This window comes from Perna viridis, chromosome 5 (assembly GCF_037379345.1).
Source record: "Perna viridis isolate PV_CMFRI_1.1 ecotype Kerala chromosome 5, ASM3737934v1, whole genome shotgun sequence".
In the NCBI taxonomy this organism is placed as follows: Eukaryota; Metazoa; Mollusca; class Bivalvia; order Mytilida; family Mytilidae; genus Perna; species Perna viridis.
In genome coordinates this window covers 37097428-37119759 of record NC_142449.1, presented here as the reverse complement: position 1 = coordinate 37119759, position 22332 = coordinate 37097428, and the positions used below count along the sequence as shown (strand labels likewise).

The window sequence follows — 22332 nt, the reverse complement described above, 5'->3', positions numbered from 1 at the left end:
GGTAAAACTTTTGAAAGACATGGAATGACGGTTATATTTTTTCTGTCTAAGAAGAAGTGGTGCATATCTGAAAATATACTGCTTTGAATAATAAAAATTTTGAATGGACTAAAAAATATAGCAGTCATTCCTTTTAATTTAATTTAAGTATCAAAATTTAACAAGTAGATCATCAAGAGAAGTCACAGTCACGTAACAAACTTTTGTCCATGAGATGAAACTGGACAATTTTTTTTTATCCAATCGGAAAGTGTGTTACTTCTGAAATCAAATCACATTACAGCTAGTTGAAATAGACCAGTTCCAATTTCAATACAAATTCAGGTAGGCTACTGTCATAATTAACAGCTATTAAAACCTGAAAAGCAGTGTCCAAAAGATCACACAAAAGTTCTGAAGTAGTTAAGTAGGACACATTGGTATAATGTAGGGCAGATTTCTACCTAGAGAGCTATTTAAATTACTCACAAGCCTACCTTAATTTGTATTGAAATTGGAACTGGTCTTTTTCAATAAGCTGTAAAACAGGGTAAAAATAATTTGGATATCACAAATACTCCATATTTCAAACTTTCAAAGTGATAAAGAACCGTAACTCCTGAATTATACTTACAATATACACCATTATCAAAATTGACATGTATCTTATGGTCCTTAGTTTGTGTAACAGTTTTTTTTAAATCTTCGGTCAATAAGTTCTCAAGTATCATTCAGTAAAAAGTGTGGTAGATGAACTAATATATGGGTGAAAATATACCTTCAAAACAATTGAAGTTAAAAAGTTAACAACCTCAAGTCAAGATATCTAAAGAGCACCATTCAAATCTTTTAAGCAATTGATTCCTTTTTATATTCTTAAAGCCAACCTTGTTTAAATCCAATCAAACATGTCCTATTAGTACATGTGCCCTCAGGAAATAATATAATGTGTGGCCATTCTCCCATAGTTCTGGCTCGCCGGGTCATCTCTTTCATAATAGTTTTTCTGGAGTTTGGATCCTCCCTCTGTACATACATAGGTTGTGTGTATTGAATGAGAGCTGAAGTTAGAATAAATGTGAAACTTAAAGAATCAGAGAAACAGTAAAAATGTTTACCACTTTCACAGCTACTATAAAGAAACATCTTTTTATTTTAGCAATAATTTGCCCCATGCAAATTTATGCTTTAAAATCCAATGATTAATTATTTGGAAGATTTTCTTTTACGTTATGTAAGTACACTTAGGTACAAAATGGGTCATGAAAAGTAATAATATTGTAGCCTAGTTTGGTAAGCAAAATTTTAATACTTGAGAGAACTTGGTAGGATTAAAATTGTTTATGAGTACAAAGTATATTTATAGAGTTACTTCTGTTAAGTACTATTGTATATTAAATTATTTGAATTTAACCCATTCATCCTAATCAAACAATACACAAAAACCTACAACCAATATACATGTAGAATAAACTGGAAACAACTAATATAATTAACTTCTGGGAATAGATTTGAAGACTATCACCTGAGAAACTTCCTTTGGTAAGAAACTGGACAATTGACAAAAAAGATTTAAACTTTCTTTTAAACTAAGATAAAAAAATACCCATAATTGATAGAAAGTTTAAATCTCCTTGTTAACTACATAGTAAAACTACCAAAGGAAGTTTATCAGGTAACAGTCATTTAATCAAAGGAAGACAAAATCTATTCCCTGAAGTAAACTATATTACTCCAGTAAATTATAAGTACCAGTTGCACGTTGAAAGATGTGAAGCAGTGCAAACATAACACCATTCAAACATAAAGAAGATTATATGATCCAATAAAAGGTTCTGAAGTTATAAGTATTAACTTGTGCATGGAAATTTAAAACATAATCTTCCTGGTTTTGAAAAAGCAAAATACACATGTATCAGAAAGCTGTGTTGTGATTTCTACTAAACTAATAACAGAGAAGGTGAAAAGATATTTCAACCATGGGAAACCCAATATTAATAGCCATCACTTTTGTTAATAATTACATGTCATGTGTTTTAACTTTTTATTCTTAGAGCATCATTAACAAATTTTATGGAAATAAAACTGCAGACAAGTTGTAACAAGAATGCATTATGCAATTAGCCCAAGTGCCAGAAATTATCTTAAATTGACAACCAAAGTTGAAGTGTATCATAAATTAACAATAAAAAAATCTGCGTACAGTAAGGTAGCAGGATTTATAAAGATCAGACAGGAGGCGATTCCAGGATTTCAAAAACCAATCAAATTCACTGTTTATGTCTAATTCAGAAACAGTTACATACCACAGAACTAGTTTTAGTTTGACATTCAGTTGTTGCTCTTTTGAGATAAAAATTATGTAGATAAAAATTATGTAGATTGTGTATAAAATTGGCATTTTGCAAGAGTTATCATTCTTGGTTTGGTTGTTTTAAGTGAGTGGGAGCTGAAAGTTTGATTTTTTTCAAAAATACAGATCTAAATAAAGAAAGGACAACACTATAGATATGTAACCAAAACACATGTAGACTGAAAAAAAAAAAAAACATCATTTGTTTGGTGGGCTTTTCTATACCATGAACCACTTCTACCATAAGCTGCATCTGAATTTTTTATGGATTGGTACTTAAAAAAAAGTACAAATGAACAGGATGTATCAATAAAACAATAAATGACCATGATCTTTGTCTTTAAAAAAAAATAATAAAATCAATCAGGAAATCAAGATTAGTCTAGAAGGAAACCTGATTACTTTATATCAATTTTATCCTATTACTTTATATCAATTGTATCCTATGGCTTTTAAACATGACATTACTATGTAATGTGACATTCTGAAGAGATACTTAAAAAGAGGATATCCTGCATTAAGCATCCAAAACTAAAACATTGTATACATACAAATGTATTTTTAACATATCTAAAATGTATCTATCAAAGTAATTTACACTACAGCTCTTTATTGTTTTTTTTTTACTGACTGAAGTTTGAGTTAAGTACATTTAAGAAACAATCATTTTGATATCATGACAAAGAAAAAAAATGTTGTTACTGAATTTGTTTTTGCTTTTGAATTTTGAATTAATATTAAGATATGCCACTACATATTTCAGACAAAAATTAAGTTGACATGACATTTGAAGCTGATTTTTTTTTATCATATAAGTATCAATTATGCAAGACTATGGAGAGATAACTGATAAGTCACTGAACTTATTATCAAATTTCTATCATTCCAACAAATCGCGAAAGGGTTACGATGATTTTAAATTACATTTATGAATTAGTAATAAATATATAAGTACAACTAATGTGTTCCAATTCACTTATACACACTGCAAGAAAATAAATTCTCGATTGGGTCTAATTTAACAAAATTACAATTCAGCGCTCGATAATTTTAGTAAGCCTTTTACAGTATAAATGTAAAATAATTCTTTTTTTTTTAATTGTCAGATCATTGTGTATAAACAATTATTTAAAGGAATCGGATATATCAGAAAAAAACTAAATATCCTGTGGAGAGAAGCCAAAATCCTGCAGAGAGGCACTTTTGGTATTTCAGCACTTGATAATTTCAGCAAGCCTTTTATAGCATAAATGTAAAATAATTCAGTTATTTTCAATTGTCAAATCCTTATGTAAAAACAATGATTTAAAATAACCTGACATATAAGAGAAAACCCAATACATAAAAAATGTATTTTGTGGAGAGGCACTTTTCCTATTCACCTTTTTAACATAAACACCTCTGTTAATACCTTGAAATCGTGCCCTTTAATTTAAAATGAAAATACAACACCAACAGAAATTTCATAAATTATAAATCATTTGTGAAATAAGCTTCACATAAAAAAAAATTGGTATTATATGTACAAGTGGGATAGTACTCAAAGGAAACCATAAAACAGTAATTAGGTCTGCAAATATAATGCGAAGCAAAATACACTTCATGTACTACCATAGATGTCCTTGTAAGTCAGATGTGATACTTAAAATAACCATATACCATACATATATAAGTCATGCAGAGGTAATAGCATAGCAAGCAAAGTGATTCATGCAGAAGATACAAATAGTCAAAGGTAATGGAGACTAGATCAATACTGTGGAATCTGTCAAAACTAAACTCTGAATAAACTGAAAACATGGGTGTTTTCCATTATATGGTTCATTCAACTTACACCCCATATTTGTTTCTATTATCTGTTCATGCCCTGAGATAAATGGAAAGTAGAATTAGACATTGCCTTTAACTGGACTAGGCAATATCCTCTACATTTGAAGACCAATGTGGACACAAAATTCATTTTGGACTTAATTTTATGGGGGATAGAATAAGCACTTTTGACACAATTTTACTGCCATTCCAAGCAGAAATCAGTACTATCTTTGTTGTTGTTGACAACACAATAACACAATATGACTGCAAATTTACTGTAAACATAAATTCCTGACAATATATACATCCCAATATGGTAATTTAACACTTATCAACATCAAGTTTCATCACAATCCTGCATGTCATTGAGGAACAGGATGCAACAAATAAGACCAAGTTTTGCTAAAAAATGCCTAAGTCTATCAGCCATCATTTCTACAAGTTTTTCCCAAACATAAACTAATGACAATATGCAAATTCCAATAAGGTAATTTAACATATCACCAAGTTTCATAACAAACCTGCAAGTTGAGGAGGAGTTGCTGACAATGCATGAGACCAAGTTTTTCTGAAAAATTCCTAAATTCATCAGCAATCATTTCTTCAATTTTTGCTCAAACTTAAATTCCTGACAGTATGCACATCTCCATATTACATCCCAAGTTTCATAACAATGCTACAAGCTGCTTAGAGAAAAGTTGCGGACAGAGAGGCAGACAGACAAATATGGCGAAACCTAAAACGTATACCAGTTAAGTGAAAGTAAGTTCACACCAGTCAATGGAAAACAAGCCAGGTATAAACCAGACATCATCCCATATCCTTTCACAGTTGTTTTAGTGCATTTTGAAAGAACCACTGCCCAACCCAAACAAATCTTTCAGTTCATCAGAAGTTAGGTTTAGACAAGTTTCACTGTTAAAAAGTTTAATCACATCAATGAGACATATTAAAAATGAACTGGTTAAAAACTGTTTTTCAAATAAGAAAAAAAAAGTATACAGGGGTTTTTGAATCAAGTTGCAACTATCTAAAATTTACAAATAAGACTCAGTAAGTATTGTACATGTTTTCTTTAGCTTCATTGATGAGTAACTCACTTCAAATGTATTAAAAGTTCTCAAAATGAACTATACATTTCACGACTTTAAGTTAATGCTTATAGTTTATATTGATTGTTAAATGTACCAGTATCGAAAATTCTCGAAAGGTAGTTATTAAGCAGCAATAATTTGTTTCTTTTATATAACAAGAGCCTGAATTGCTCACCTGGTTAAAGTTTGCCTTTCAAGGACAACGAATTTAACAAGATGTTGTCCAACAATTCTGACTTAAAAAGACTTTGGTAGGACTTATCATTAGAATCATTTCAGCAATTGAAGTTTCTATCATCATTTTTCACCTTTTAAGGGCAATAACTCTTACAAGAAGTCATCTGACAACTTTTATCCCTGAACACTTGTGTAGGCCTTATAATAAGATCATTTCAGCAATTGTAAGAATTTGGCTCCATATAACGGTTTTGGAGATATATGCTGCCAGACCCTTATGTTCTATTTTTAGTAATGGATGCCATGTTTTTCAACAGATCAAAAATCCCCATGTAAGTTTTATGCAGGATACCCCAAGGAACATTCACACCAAGTTTGGTTCCAATTGGTCGAGTAGTGTCAGAGGAGAAGAGTTTTGAAAAATTGTTAATGACAACGATGATGGACACCAAGTGACGGCAAGAGCTCACATGGCCTTTGGCTGGTGAGTTAAAAATGTATCTTTCATCACAAACTTTTATTACAGTTAGATTCAGTACAAGCCACCATAAAAATTCTATACAAAAGTATTAAAATTTGAACTTCAAAGTTGCCCCTCCTCAGTGTAGAAGATCTAATTACATCCCATAAAACGTCACTTACTTGGATATCATGAATGTATTATCAACTAACAAATCATGAGGTCAACATTGAAAAACCTCATGATTTAACCATTTGAATCCCCAAAAGGACAGACAGAATCTCAAATGATTTTATTAATCTTAGACAAAGCCTTAAATAGAATGTGTTTAGATCTCCTCTGGAAGAACCTGACTGAAAGGGTGCATGACAGAAGATGCAATTTCAACTAGAATGACAATTCACAGTTATTACTTGTGGGGTAGGGTGCAAAATGGTATTCACTCTTAATACACAGGGCAGTGTTACCTACATCCTAAAATTGGAATCTTTGAATTCTCCTTCCTAGAGACACTGGATGGGATCATGGTACAGTAAAATATAACAAAAGCATCCATAAAGGAACAGTGTGGAGCACAAACTGTCACTGGAGCTTCGTCAGATTCTGCAGGCTGCCCTTTTACTTGTATATTATAGAAGCCAGTAAAGAATGCTATGATTCGTCCAGTATATCTGATTGGTGTTTGGATCCTCCTGGTTAAATAATGAATAAATATTTGCACACATGCTATTAAATGCATAATAGCAGCATGACAATTCAAGGCTGGTAAAGCATGTTTATGAGTAAATAAACTTTCTTAAATAGTTAAGTATATAAAGAAAAAAATACCGCCAAAAAATGTCTATTAACCCATTGTATTGTATTAGCAAATTGTGTTTTCCTTGCCAAAAAAATTTTGGTTTATAAGACAGTCATCAATCCCTATGCAGCACTTGTTTTACCAGCTTATCAGTGCTATAGAATTCATGAAATGTCTCAAAAATGTGATAAAAAATCAAAATAATTGGTGAAAATAAAAAGTTGATGAAAATGAGGAGGCCAGCCTAAGTCTATAGAAGGTTCTTGTAACAAAATATCTATGCCTTGAAACAAGTGATCATTACAAACAAACAAAAATTTGATAATCTTGACATAATTTTCCACTGACTACAATCAGACAAGAAGAAGATATTTTAGAGAAAAATAAAAGTGACATCAGTTACCTTTTAGAACCTTTATCTTTACTTAGCCTGACCTTGTGCATGCACGACCAATACCTTTGTTCAAGAGACAACAGTTAAAATAAATTCCATTCACAGCATTCTGCAAGGAGAGACATATTAAGCTACATTCTATATATGACAATGATGTACTACTGATTTTTGCATGCAAAATTTTGATAGGGGTGGGGGAGGTCAAAGACAAAACAGGATACAAAGATGAGGCTAGATTATTATAATGATGTTATAGAGTATAATCTGAATAAATTTTAGAAAGAAAGTAAAGTTTTTGTTTCATACACAAGAAATATGATCATTTTACAATTACTGAATATATAAATGAAAAATCCCACATGAATACTGAAGTTTCTTAGTATGGAAAAATAGAACAAAGATGTCGCTAGAAAGAAACGCATGTAAAAAGAGTCACAATTATCCTTACAAATGGACCACTTGGCAGTGTTCATTTACACTATGCCATGATATTTTAAAGGAATATGTAGGACCAATTTCTTCCTTAATTAACTATATCAAGAAGTTGTAGGACAGTACTCTACGAAATTCTCAACAAAACATCATCTGACAATTTATTCCATGCACATTACAGTAAAATGGTTGAAACCCAAAATGCGTCATCTACTGATATTCCTTCTGTAAACCAGTCTTGAAATTTGGATGGACCTTGCATTCCATTGATTAGATATGGAAACAGCTTTTTCCACTTCATAGGTCCTAATTAATTTTTATGTACACTAAGCAAGTTGAAAATGAAGTGCCACTGATTCCTTCTTCCTAGTTGTTCATAGTAAGTACCATAGAAAACAGGAAAGGAACTAGACTCAAAAGTCTCTGAAATAATGATCACAGACTAGTTTTATTTACATGTACCTATATACTTAATAAAGTTTAAATCTAGGGATTTGCAGCAGCAATAAGTAAACTTATAAACCATTTTATTATAATCATTTAAAGCTTAAAACATGAAGCATAGCAGCAAAAACAACCCCTTTGACCCACAACAAAGCAAATCGACACATGTAGTTTTTGGCTACATGAAATTGGAGCATTTGGATGTCTGTAAGCTACATGTATGTGTAAGTTGATGATTGATGTTTCTTTTTGTCAAATAAAGCAACCAACAACTAATGCACCTACTACAAAACTACAAAAACATAAGCAAAAAAACAAGAACAAAAGTGCTTACTTCCAAATAGTGGAATGTTATAAGTTGATGATTTTATGACCATGTTCGACAGATTTAGATAAATAAGCACTAGGGCATCGAAAAAAGAGGAATGTGGAGCTAGGGCTAAGACAGGTCCCTCCTTGCAGCTGGCTTTCTTTCCTTTGGCAGTTATCCAAAATCCACCAACAACAAATACTGCTTGGCAAAACATGACAGTTACTGGTCGTAGCATGCTAGAATTAAATAAATGAAGTTGTAAGTAATGGAGTGAAACTATCTTGAATTACAAATCAATAAATTAATGAGGGTACTACAGAAAGAGAAAATTACTACCAGTATTTAAAAAAAAAATTTTTCTCGCCAATATAGTGAATAATTCGCATGGCGTGGATTTTCTTTTGTAAATGAAGAAACAAGATATTGAAATATACTGGTAAGTAATGTAATGAAATTGAATCAAATCAAGTGAATTTTTGGACTAGTCGCTGACGTAAAGCTTATATATGGTAAATCAAAATAGTTGGTGCATGTGAATCACTTTCAATTCTGCCATTCATAATGGAATAAAACAGCCTTGACCATGGAACACCTATTTGTACATGTATACCTTAAAGCCATAATAATAATAATTTAAGGCTTATGAATATTTAAATACATTCACTCTGAAAAAGGTACTGTACAATGATGGACGCACAGATCAAAAGCCTGTGAAATCGTTAAATTGTTACAGAGGCCATTTTCAAAACAAAAAGTTTTTTCTTAAGTAACTGTACAAACTTTCTCCAGCCCTTTAAAGGTTTATCCATATCATCTTTGTGTCTGAACGCTAATGCCAACTTTGCTAACATCCAAGCAATGATTAAACACAAAAAAATCATCAGCAGTCGTATTGGTACCACAAACAGAGACATGAAAACAATCTGAAAAACAAAAACATCAGAACAATTCTATTTGTCTATTTTAAATTGTATTATTTCATTAAATGTTGTACAGCATCAATATATTGAGGTATTATTGACCAAAGGACAATTTAAAAAACTTTCTTTCTGTGGCAAAATAAAAAACATTCAAAGTGATACAAAAATGGTAAATCACTTTTGATTCTGCCCCCCCCCACACCAAATAGTGAGTTCCTCAACTTGATACAGCTATGATTTTTATTATTATGATTAGACATTTGACACAAGATAAGAGTTTGACACTTTCTGGTCACTTACAACCCTCCCCTTTGAAATCTGGCCACTGTGGAAAAAATATTACAAAATAAAACACACCTAAATATCAGTTCAAAAAGGTCTGAGTCCCTTGTTACAACAGAAACAAAGAAACTGAATATAAATTAAACAAATGTGCAGCAGCGCTAAGCTTGTCGTAAAAGGCGACTAAATAGTGCTCAGAACCCTAGCCGGGGGCTAGGGCGCTCTGCCCACAGAGCAACTGGGATGTGTGCCCCAGGTGGTGGAATGGGGTACCCCTGGCGTGTTACATGCTGGGGTTGTAAGGCTATAATACGGAAAACCTGACCCCAAACCATAGTGGTGCACTGTGTTGGGAAAGATGCCACGTTCCTCACACGTTAAAGAACCCTACTGTGGTATTCTCCCAGAGAAGGAACCATAGGGCTCCGCCACAGGAGGTTAAATGTCTGACCTTCCCCACCTCTCCCTATTTTCAGTGGCAATCAAGGTTTGTCGATCCCATTGTCCTTGTGTCCCATCCCTTTTTCATTTCATCATCATTTCATGTTCATTTTATCATCAATTTCATGTTCAACGTCTGAATATAGCTGAAATATTGCTGCTCAGACGTTAAACCCCAACAAACAAACAAACACAAATGTACACACTAAGGACTAGTAGCAGTTAACTGGCATGCCAGGTCCAGACCAGTTTAAACCTACAAAAAGTTTTGTCCCTATCATATACAAAATCAATGCATTTTTTTATGAAAAAGGCTAGGGTCTCCCATGTGCAAGAAGGTTTGTCTGTCAATTTTAAAATGCAAAACATGTGCATTACAGGATACACTGCACAAGGTAAATGTACAGCATATGAATATGAAATATTATAAGTACATTGTACAAGTACATGTACTGTACACAGACTGTGAGTTTTGGGTGGTAACTGTCTAGTGGGGCTATAGCAGGTAAAATCTGATAAATCAGACCATGACGAAATTGGACCATAGCAGAATTGAACCAATATATTTATGTGTTATGGTTGCTCACTTTTTATTACTTTGAACAAGGATTTACAGCTGTTAGAGGAGTCATCAAGGGAACATTAAAAGAATGTAATCCAGGGACATATACCAAACATGGAAAACAGACACCCACAACAAAAAATAACCAAAACAATACAAAATTGGTGCATGCTCACCTATGTTTGATAATCTGATCTTACACTTTATCTCCATTACAGTAGTATTATGTTCTTCAAATACCTAATTAATTTCTCTAAAATGTTGGAAGGAAATAGTTTTATTTTCTATTTTATTTTATTTTAGTTTCAAAATTGGTGTTTTTTTTCATTTCAAAATGACCATTTTAATGCCTTGAACAAGTGTTAACCCTGGAAGACTTCCCTGTTAGTATTAACCTTTACTCTTTATTGTTTAATTACCTTGTAAATGCTGGAGTACTATTTGTACGGTAAGTTATAAATGTCATTAGAACACACATACAATGTACATATATTTTTTTTTATTTTGTCATGTTTCAATTTGGTAATGGTCTGTTTTTGTAATGGTGTTTTAATAAAACCCTTGAAGAATATATGCTTTTCTTCAGGTTTTGATTAATCTTTTTTTTATAATGTTCCTTTTCCTTATTTAATTCTGAAAAACAAATGTATCAGCAGATTTGATGCGCTTCGGACCATTTTTTATGAGTGCAGTGTCATCCTAAATAACAGCACATCTGATTGGTTCCAGGTCCAGTCGGGAGTAAGACAGGGTTGCATCATCTCACCTATTCTCTTTCTCTTGACCATTGACTGGGTAATGAGAAGAACATCAGACAGACCGAGAGGGATACAATGGGACCTGATGTCACATCTTGAAGACCTCAATTTCCCTGATGACCTAGCCATTCTCTCCACAAACTTTAAGAATATGCAAGAAAAATCAGACAATCTAAACAAATTTTCCCGCCAAACAGGCCTTAACATCAGTACTACGAAAACAAAAGCAATGAAAATCAAAGCTAACTCTTCATCAAAGATCAATATCGGAAATACCCCGATAGAGTTTGTAGAAGAATTTACCTACTTAAGAAGCTTGATCAGCACTGACAACACTGCCCAAAAGGACATCAAAGCTACACTAGGGAAAGCACGGACAGCATTTCCCATCCTGCGTCCTATCTGGAGATCCAACTTATAGTCGTCGAAAACTAAGATCAAACTCTTCAACAGTAATGTGAAATCAGTTTTACTATATGGATCAGAGTGCTGGAGAATCATACAAAGCGACCTAAAGAAAATTTAAGCTTTAAAATTTTGGTTTAAGCTCAAATCTGGAGTGAGTAAAAATGATTAGCAGGGTAGATTGAATCTTCTCCCCCGAAACTACTGGTTGGATTGCATGAATGTGATGTAGAACAATCTGTGTGTGGAGATTTCCTAATCATTCATTTTCATTTTATCATCCATTTCATGTTCATCGCCTGAATATAGCTGAAATATTGCTGCTCGGGCATTAAACCCCAACAATCAATCAATCAATCAATCTTCAAATCTTCGAGTTTTTCCTCCAATATCCAATATCAAGCAATATGATTGGTCAAAATATCAGTTGAGGAAATCCTCAATTTGAGACCCAAGCCTGACCTCTTGCTTTATCAGCATTACAGTAGTAGTATTTTCTTTTATTAAATAATCAACTTCTCTTAGTTGTTTGAAAGAAATTTTTTTTTTAAATTTTCTTTTGGTGATTTTTTATTTCAAAATGTATTAATGTCTTGAACAAGTGCTATTAGCCTAACTGAACGAAATGACGATTGGACACAATTTCAAGCAATTTAAATTGTTTCTTCTCCTTTGTTGCTATTATGTTGCATAATCTGATAATGTTGCTAAATATAAAACCCACTAGATTGCTTGTGTTTTCTTGTAAAAAAAAGTCCTCATGTGCATTTCAAGAATTTTACAGCAAAATGAATACGTCAAGGCTGACTGATTTGTTAATATAGGAAAATGCTGTTTGTTTAAAGCACTCTAATGCTAGGATGACACCTTTAAACTGGTTAAGTTGTCAAAGGAGGATTAAATTATCTGTTTTAAATGTCCAAATAAGTAATGGTTATCATGCTGACAGTTTTATGGTCCGTTCGAAAATGAGTCCAACTGAAGTATCCCAAGTCACCACAAGTGGATCATGCCAATCTTTTTAAAAAATGAAAAATACAGGACCTGAACAGAACACAGTTGATAGGGATTTTATTGCATTGTTTTATTTTTAATTTCACTTCATAGTTGAAGTTGATGAGCTTCAATCATTTTAATAAAAATATTTCAATGCAAAATTTATTTGTAATATCTACCCCGTTAACTGTAACTGTCTGCTGTTATTCAATTACATTCCTGCCTCATGTAGAAGTTCGTTTATTGACTAAAAAACGACTGTATAATTTCAATAGGAAACAATGCACGTCGCTTACCTGTATTTTTCTAAGAAAATTGATGTGAATCTTATGCACAAATGGATTCAAAACTTCTGGAGTAACAAGTGATTGCTGACGTGGTATATTAATTTGTCGCTTCATTGTACTGCCTTTCTGATATAGTTAAGGCTGCAATTTGTTGATATTTCTCCAAAATGAATTAGTCGTTCAACTGTCAATCATTGTTAAGAAAATAACAATGGTAGAGTGTGCATTTCATTTTGCTGTAATTAATATTCTAAACTGTGCGGATTAATAGAAAGCGTAGTTAGAATCCAAATTTCATTTCCTATCTATAACGAAATTCATTGATAACTTCTTACCGTCACTGCAATAATGCCTCATTTCACGGAGAATAGTAATACTTCGTACTTAAGTATTAAAAAAAAAACTATCTGAATTTATAAACAGTTTAACAGTCTTTATTGCTGCCTTGATTAAGTATGAATGCAATTTTAGTTTTAACTGTTTATTTTTAAACTGACAATAACAATATTCAAACAACTTATTAATTAATATGCATATCTTTTACTCAAAAAGGCATATTTCTACAAATTTACACTTTACATCAACATTTATCTTGTCATGCGTAGTAATCACTACAGTGGTCATTTTGTCACATATCAAATTTGTCCCAACTTGTCCTAACGGTCCGTGTTTTTCTGGATGTTCGTATGTCGATCCCCACCTCCAATCCGCAACTTTCTGAAACCCTATGAATAGACTTTGATAAAACTATCGCATAACATAATTGTGCACCTCTTCATAATGAATTTGGCCTTCCTGGACCACCAACTTGGTCGTACTATCTTCCTATCCGCTACTTCTCTAAAAACAGCTGACTGGAATTTTGATGAAATTTTCACACTAGTCTCATCCCCAATCTTTCCGTTGAGGTTACATTTTAGTATGAGCGTATCCAGTACCATCAAATGGGGATATACCCGGGTTGGAAAAACATTCACAGCTATAGCTGTAACAATATAATATTAACACACCCCTTAACCATTATAGAAAAATTTATTTTGACCCCTTCATCAAAATAATTATCTTTTCAAAATGTCTCTAGAGTTTTTTGTAACTAGACACGAAACATATTGTGTCAATTAGAAGATGTATTTTGTTAATAAATGTAATATATCGAAGCTCTTTGAAACCCAGTAAGTGCAGGCAGAACTTTTTAGACCGGGAGTCCCGGTTTATCCATCCACCATCCATGTATATGTCTCGGTGTTAAGGCTGACAAATGACCCATTAAAAGTATATATGTTAGCCTGTGCCACGGTGAACCCTAACTTCGCATATAGACGGTAGTTCTACTTTGAAATTACAGTTTATATAAAGTAGTTAATTAGTAAAATACAAAGCACCGAAGCGGATCCAGAAATTTTGAATAGGGGGTTCTGAGGGGTTCCGGGTTATTATTCTGTATCCATTTCGCTCAAGTTTGGCACGCGATCAACACCATTTTCCAAAAAAGAGGTACTGATCCCTAGAACACCCTACTCTTGGATCCACAACTGCCATTTTCTTCTGAATGATTCATTGCATTTAAAACTTTTTAAATTGTATTTGAAATGGTGCTTAATTCATTATTAGTAGAACTTCAATTGCACTCGAGTTAATAGGATCATTAAGCAAAGCATGATCGCCACAAATTACATTTACTTAATGTAGTTGTTGCTGTATTTGGCGGCTTGCTAAATGAAAGGGTCGATGCACGCTTACTTGATTAGCTTCTGCATCATTTCATTTACCCGTTTTTTTTTTTTGTTTTTTGTTTTGTTTGTTTGTTTGTTGTGTTTTTTTTTTTTTTTTTTGGTTTCGCTATCCCGAAAGTGATAAACTAGTTGGCTCCGAAACTGTGCTCAAATCAGAAAGATCTCTTATCTAGGATCGCCAGTTTGTACAGCTCTTTTAAAATTATAAAGATGAATTCGGTATAGCTAGCTGCAATCATAATTGAAATAAATATCAGAAAATAATGTAAGACAATTAATTACTCCTCACCAAGTTATCTTCTATCTTGCATATAAATTGTATCAACCTTGGTGGGGAAAATTTCATTAGAATATTAATGAATACTGAGAATAAAAAAAATTGTTTTGAATTTCCTATCTTCATTTATTCAAAATTCATATGAAATAAGAAGTTTATTGTGCCTGGTCTATGATTTTTATTTTTTTAAATTTTTGTTGATTCCCATTTTTACCTTATAAATATCATATTTTGTAATGGTACATTGATCTCAATGGTTCTACCTTGTAGGTTAACATTAACACATGTAAATGCACAACTATTGTATAATTATTTGTATGTATATACCTTTATTATGTAAATTATATTATGCGCGTATGGATCTTAACCACGGGTGTGCGGCCACGAAAATTTTACCCCCACCTTTAATATATTCTGACGATGAAAAACTTACACCCATTCAAATATATGTGTAATGCATTTATGTAACAATTTTATATATATACACGGTATTTATCGGTATCTACATATCGCAGAAGGATGCTGATCAGAATATATGGCATTGTATCTAAAGAGTATATTATCATGTCAGAGCTAAGTGCAACCCTTCCTGCTTATCAGTCAAGTGTTAATCTTTATTTACTTTGATGACTTTAAGGATGATTTAATTGATGTCAAATCAATAACCAAGTGTAAATGTACAGCCTACTTGTAAATGTTAACCCCAATCACATGCGTATACTGCAACTAAAATTCCTGCCCTTTTCATATGACACTAATCATAAAAAGTAGACCGATATGGCCCGCACATCTGTGCCTACCCACTGAACTTAAGTTACCCCACCCCCGTGATCTTAACCAATTATTGTAATTGTGAAATTAGTTTGAACCAATAAATATTTAGGATTTCGTATTTATGTACGTTGGTCTTTCTTTTTAAACTTTGAAAAAATCTTAATCATTAAAGATCATCTTGAAAATATGGAGTTATAAGAGTAGATAAAATTCGGTCCTTGGAATATTTTTTTCTATGGGCCGTTCGATATGCACAGGCCAAGTATTAACTCTTGCCCTGGCCCTCTCCCTTTTTTCTTAGGACCGTAACTTCATCTGCTCTCGAATTAATAAGGTGCATGTGTAGAACGTAATGTAATCTATAAATTGTGCATATGGTTTAAATTTTCAATTTAAATTAATAGCAAAATTATTAAAAGCCCACCAAATTGGGCCGTCCGTGCGAGACCCGACAGGGTAGTCAAGGACGTTAAAAACCCCCGTAGTTGGTTAAATTTTCAATCGAATCGAACAACTATAAATATGTTTCAACTCTTTAAAGTAATGAAATATACACGTTACGCCAAGATTTCCAACCTTTTCCGGTATATCATGCGCATTAAGTGGTATATGGAATTCTGGGTATTCCTCATTGCGATGCAACCGCCCAAGATGGCAACCAAAATCTAGAAAGAAACCTAACAAAGACTCACAATTTCAAGCCAACTATTTGAAAATAAGCTCTCTGAATACTAACATTCAAAAATGGAGAGTGCCGGTGATCGATCGAACCAAAAAAGTGAGTTCCTTGTTGGTTCTAAATACCGTCTTGTAAGAAAAATTGGCAGTGGTAGCTTTGGCGATATTTATCTAGGTATCAACATAACAAACGGAGAGGAAGTCGCCGTTAAATTAGAATCAGTTAAAGCAAGACACCCCCAACTTCTTTATGAAAGCAAACTTTACAAAATCTTACAAGGGGGAGTTGGAATCCCACACATACGTTGGTATGGACAGGAGAAAGAGTACAACATACTGGTTATGGATTTACTTGGGCCAAGTTTGGAAGATCTGTTCAACTTCTGCTCACGTAGATTCACCATGAAAACAGTCCTGATGCTTGCAGACCAAATGATTGGTCGCATAGAATATGTCCACAACAAAAACTTCATCCACAGAGACATTAAACCTGACAATTTCTTGATGGGTATTGGTCGTCATTGCAACAAAGTTTTTCTTATTGACTTTGGACTTGCTAAAAAGTATCGTGATAGCCGCACAAGAACCCACATTGCGTACAGGGAAGACAAAAATCTCACTGGCACTGCCAGATATGCTAGCATCAATGCTCATTTAGGAATAGAACAAAGTCGCCGTGATGACATGGAATCACTTGGATATGTCTTGATGTACTTCAACAGAGGCAGTCTTCCTTGGCAAGGACTGAAAGCAAACACAAAAAAGCAAAAATATGAGAAAATCAGTGAAAAGAAGATGTCTACCCCTGTGGAAGTTCTTTGTAAAGGTTTCCCTGCTGAATTCGCGATGTACCTCAATTACTGCAGAGGCCTTCGATTTGAAGAGGCCCCAGACTACATGTACCTACGTCAACTTTTCCGCATTCTATTCCGCACCCTGAACTATCAGTATGACTATACATTTGATTGGACAATGTTGAAACAGAAGGCAGCACAAGTAGCTCAGTCAACAGCCACTGCAGCTGCTACTGCTGGTCGTTAGTGTGAAAAAACATGGTAATTTGATGAATTTTAATGACAAACTACTTTCAATTGAATCTTTAAGTAGAAGAATTATGAGTTCTATTTGGATTGAACCTAGTTAAAGTAATAAAAAGATAAAAAAGGAAACATTAGTTTTAGAACTCAATATGGTAACATCAGGACTTGTGCATAATGCAGTATGGCTCATTTTTTATTCTTGCTGTGATAAATGAAGGGAAGATTATCAGAATGAGTGAATCAAGGTGCATGCCAAAGAGTTAGTGCTGTACAGCATCATTTATGATGATGATTAATCTTTTCTTGTACATGTGTGAAAAAATATGTCCTTTGAACATGTGTAGAGTTGTGTCTTTAGTCTTTAAATGTGTGCTGTCATGTATTTACTTCCCTTACATCTCTCTGAAACATTATAAATGTGATAATTTCATTGTAGAAATCATATGTCGTATAAATTAATAATTACACATGATACTTTATTGTCTATTTACTTAAAAATATACACATTTAACCTGGCTTTTCAATGTGACAAGTACCTGTATGCACATGTACACTAATGTAGGGATTTCATTTTAAAAATTTTGATGTGAATTTAATTTTTTTTGTATGAAATATTAGTGTCTTGTAAATGCAAACACGTGTTAGGTTAAATGGTAAAAAGTCTTGTAATATAGTAATACATAGCCTTTTTGTGTGATTAGGGGAAGGCTACTTACTACAGAACTGTAGTGGTGCTTCAAATCTAAACAGGCATAATTTGGTTACATGATATAGCATTTCAGAGGTTTTATTTAAGACTGCACAGGTCATTTATGGAAACTTTGTTTCATTGATAACATAATTAAGTAAAGAAAATGTGGAAATTTTTTCATGTGCTTACCACTGCTATTTCAATCTGCCACTTAGTATTTGTTTTCTGCCAGCACAAACTGAAATGTTTGTTTTCAATTTTCAGAATTTGGTTGGCATTTATTTCGTGTTAAAAACTCACTCTTTTTTGTTCTGATTTTATTTTTATGTGATCAAGGGGTGTCCTTACAGAGTTGTGAACTACATTGTTACAAGACTTAACTATAGTTTCTGTATTTATAAATAAAGTATACTTTTAGATTACACTATGTAGTTTGTTAAAATAACCACAAATTTTACTGTAAAATTTTACTTTAGCTTTAGGAAATTGTTTAACAGTAGAACTGGTATTACGTCTATTCATTTTATATTATAAACTGTTTTTTATCTGCTCATTTACCTTGTTCATTTTGTTGTGCATATGAGCTATCAAATTTTATGGCAATTTTAACTCTTGCAATATGTCTCTTTTTTTTCATACAATAGTTGGTTAAAGAAATGAAAGGGGGAAACCTTTGAAATGATGTATTTTTTCTGTTTCCAAGAAAATGACGCAGGTTCATTTTCTTGTTTATGGTATGAAAGATTGGAAAACTTTTAAAAAATAATCACAAAAATTTATGTTCTGATTGTAAGACATTTGTATGTTTTACCCATGTACATGTTTATGTATTGAGATCATTCAACTATCTTGAGGAAGAAAACAAAATATACATGTTCTGCAATTCAATCAATCATGGTATTAGTTGATTTGAAAACTTTTTGAGGAAGAAAAGACGGAACAAATACAAATGTACCATCACTTGTTACTCAAATGGTATTTGTTTTTGGGTCTGCAGGGTTATGGACCTTAACTTTGCAAAAATATGGTTTTAATATTTTGTTGTTTTAGTCTAGAATTTAGTGAAATGTTTAAACATTTCTGATACTCAAAAAGAAAATTTAGGAAAAATGTTTGGTATAATTTGGGGCCTAATGGAAAGCTATACTTGTTAAGTTAATTATGTAGTCATAGAAACTTATGATTTGTGTTGAAATTTCACGTACCATGTAAATATGACACGTTGGTCCTTGTTTTGATCCATTTTCAATTGAAGTTGTTTGTGTAAGCTGTATATTTGCTTAAAGCATTCTCATCTATTAAAAAGGTACATTGGACATGTTTATTTTAATATAGTTTATACATTATTTTAAAGTATTTCCTAAAACACTTAAGACATGTAGTTCAAAAATGTAAGTGTGGTTTGACTAAATAAATACTGGTAATTACTAATTATATAATGCAGATATATAAATTCACAGCATTTTGTTGTCAAAGAAAAATAGACCTAAAATGTACTTGGTTTAACAATTTTTCTATGAAAATATTACCCATGAGGTTGCAGTGATTACGTCTTTATCAAAAATTACTATCCTTAGTGCTGTTTGATAGAACTGAGACCTGTAGGGGTACCAAGTCCATGAATTTCTGATTTTGCTGAAAATGTCATTCTGCATTGTTTATCTATGATGAGCTGTAATGTTGCTCATTTTGAGACCACCAGATGATATTTCCAGTTTTTCTAGGCACATCTTTTTTTGTGTTAAATTTTTCATGCTAACATTTAATTCTGTAGCATAGTGAAAAGATAAAATCTAATAATATGAAATAACATTTTTCAAGTGTCATAGCATGTACTCCTGTACAGAGACTAGAAAATGTTTGTCAGAAAATTTGAAGGAAAAAAAAGGAAGATTTTATTGGCAATCATATTTTGCAAATCATGTTCATTTATATTTTTGAAGTCAACTCCCCCCCCCCCCCCAACTATTGCTTTACTGATAGTAACTGTAAGATTTTCTTTCCAATATCTTACATCATAGTTTGAGAATGCCCACTATTAATATGCAGATTCGTTTATCATTTATGTACAAACAAATCATCTACAGACATGGAAAAGCAAATATTATTCAAGAAGTCTAAAACATGTACATATAATTTCTGAACTTGAATTTTGATACAGGCTGCCTTCATGTCAAAGGAAATTCTACATGCTTGATTTCACACCTCTTATTAGAATGATGTAGTGGAAATTCATTTCTGTTGATAATTTAGGTATCTTTGTAGTTAATTATGGTTATGTGAAATTGTGTAGAAATGTGGAAGAATGAAATGTGTGAATGAATTTTAACAGAAGAAGGGTCCTTGTGTACCTCATATCCTTAGTTGTTATATGTATTGTGTAAATTATTGACATGTATGAATCTGAAATCTGAAGTTTTAATAAATGTTTGAAAATTGTTATTTCAGTACTTATAACAAAGGTCCATTTGAGTGCAATGAGGCAATGTATGCACACAATACCTTACAAAAGTCCATTGGAGTGCATTGAGGGATTGTATACACACAATACCTTACAAAGATCCATTGGAGTGCAGTAAGGCAATGTATACACACAACACCTTACAAATTATCAGACATGTAGTGAAGGGACAGGTATTGATTGTGTCAAGTGGTCATAGACTATTTCTGCATGGAGACGTGAAACTTGCCTCTTGAAATACCTAATAAAAAAGTCCATAGACTATTTGGTTCTGGAGAATGACTTGAGTAAAAGTGTTGGATCTTTATGGAATTACACTACAAAAGGAAGACTGGGGTTGATTTTAGGGTTTTAACTTAACCGCTTAGGAATAAGGGACAACAAGCATGTTTACTATTTACCGACAATAATTCAATTTTAAATGAATGGATCTCTTTGAAATCATACAAGGTGTTATACCACAAAAGGAAAACTTGGATTGATTTAAGGGGTTGTGACTTGTACCACTTCAGAATATGGGGCCAAAAACATACATTTTGTCCATTTCTTAACAATAACCTGACCTAAGTGAATGGACCACAAGGTGCCTTACCTCCAACGAAAGACTGGAATTTATTATTGGTGTTGAGGCTAGAACTATGAATAAGGGGCCACTAAAATTCCAGTCAAATTCTTATTCTATGTCAGATACTTAAAAACCATAAAAAATTTAAGTTGTGTCGAGCCCCATTTGTTCAGGGTTTGACCACCGTGGTTGTAATTTGCTCTGTCATACAAAACATGTTATTTTATATAGATGTGAGTTTAATGTTCAGCCAAAAAAAAAGGGTATTTTCCAGTCCAGACTTCATTCAAGCAAAGAGTCATTTTCTGTTTTTTTTGGTTTTTTTTTTTCAAAAACACTTGCAACAATGTCCATGAAACTTGGATGAATTTATATAGGACTACAAAGAATTTTATAGGTCGTAATGGTATGACCTTGTCATTGTCTTCCATTTACTTTTGTTTATTTATGATAAACTGAGTAAAAGTTATCGAGTGTTTTCCTTTTGTGCCAGTTCACTTTTTGATTTTCATAGTTAAAGTGCGCCAATAAATTAATGATCCTTTTGCACCAGAATACAAGTAAATTTATTTTGATATTGTTTTAGTGTTGCATGAGATGTGTGGTGTGGTTATTGTATTCACCATTTAAAAATTTATAATTGGTTGTTCATCTCTTTGGCAAGTATTATTATAAAAAGGCAAGACATTTATTTTAGTAAAATAGTGTAAATGTTGACTCTCCTCCTTTCCCAGGCTTGAGACGGGCAGGTTTCCCTGGCAGAGTTAATGTTCATTTTTAAAAAAAAATTATTTTAATACAGTATTATTGACTAATACTTACCAGACTAATCCAGATCTGTCTGGTAAGGTTCGGATAACAAAATTCAGATCTTTTTCAAGAATAATAAAATAAAAATAATTATAATTAATAATTTATGGTTGGTTTTTATTCTGGATCTTTAATTTATTAATTTCCAACTCATTTTTTTATTTCATGATCATTTTACATTAGATTTTTACCTTTTTGATAGTTTACTTTCCTTGTTTGTATTTGGCGCAATTTAACTACAATTTTTTATCCCATTAGTGCAAAAGGACGATGCCGAAGTTATCTGATCTTTTTGAAATTTTGAGACATTTTTCCTAGAGACATGGTGGAGGGCTGTATAGGAGTTTTTGGAGGCTTTTGCTTTTACCATAAAAATAAGGGACTCAAAAAGGGAA

At 32.5% G+C, this 22332-nt stretch overlaps 1 protein-coding gene and 1 pseudogene across 5 annotated transcripts in view; one reads left to right on the top strand and one right to left on the bottom strand.

Moving 5' to 3' along the window:
• LOC148617312 (lysophosphatidylcholine acyltransferase 2-like) overlaps positions 1–16141 on the bottom strand; it is a 35606-nt gene extending 19465 nt beyond the window's left edge. For 2 of the 4 annotated variants that reach the window (XM_088584928.1, XM_088584929.1), the window contains exons 1-4: positions 12918–16141; positions 9038–9180; positions 6347–6567; positions 867–1040 (exon numbers count right to left, since the gene is read on the bottom strand). In XM_088584928.1, coding sequence (XP_088441054.1) covers positions 867–1040; positions 6347–6567; positions 9038–9180; positions 12918–13022 — 643 coding nt within the window. In that variant the 5' untranslated portion in view covers positions 13023–16141. Of the gene's footprint in view, positions 1–866; positions 1041–6346; positions 6568–7077; positions 7816–8278; positions 8494–9037; positions 9181–12917 lie in introns of those variants that run through there. The other 2 variants (XM_088584930.1, XM_088584931.1) reach the window with 2 other exon arrangements.
• Positions 16142–16292: 151 nt separating this feature from the next.
• Positions 16293–20543, top strand: LOC148617311 (casein kinase I pseudogene; annotated as a pseudogene). The gene has a single exon (XR_015922474.1). The product of XR_015922474.1 is annotated as a casein kinase I pseudogene (transcript).
• Positions 20544–22332: the final 1789 nt, after the last annotated feature.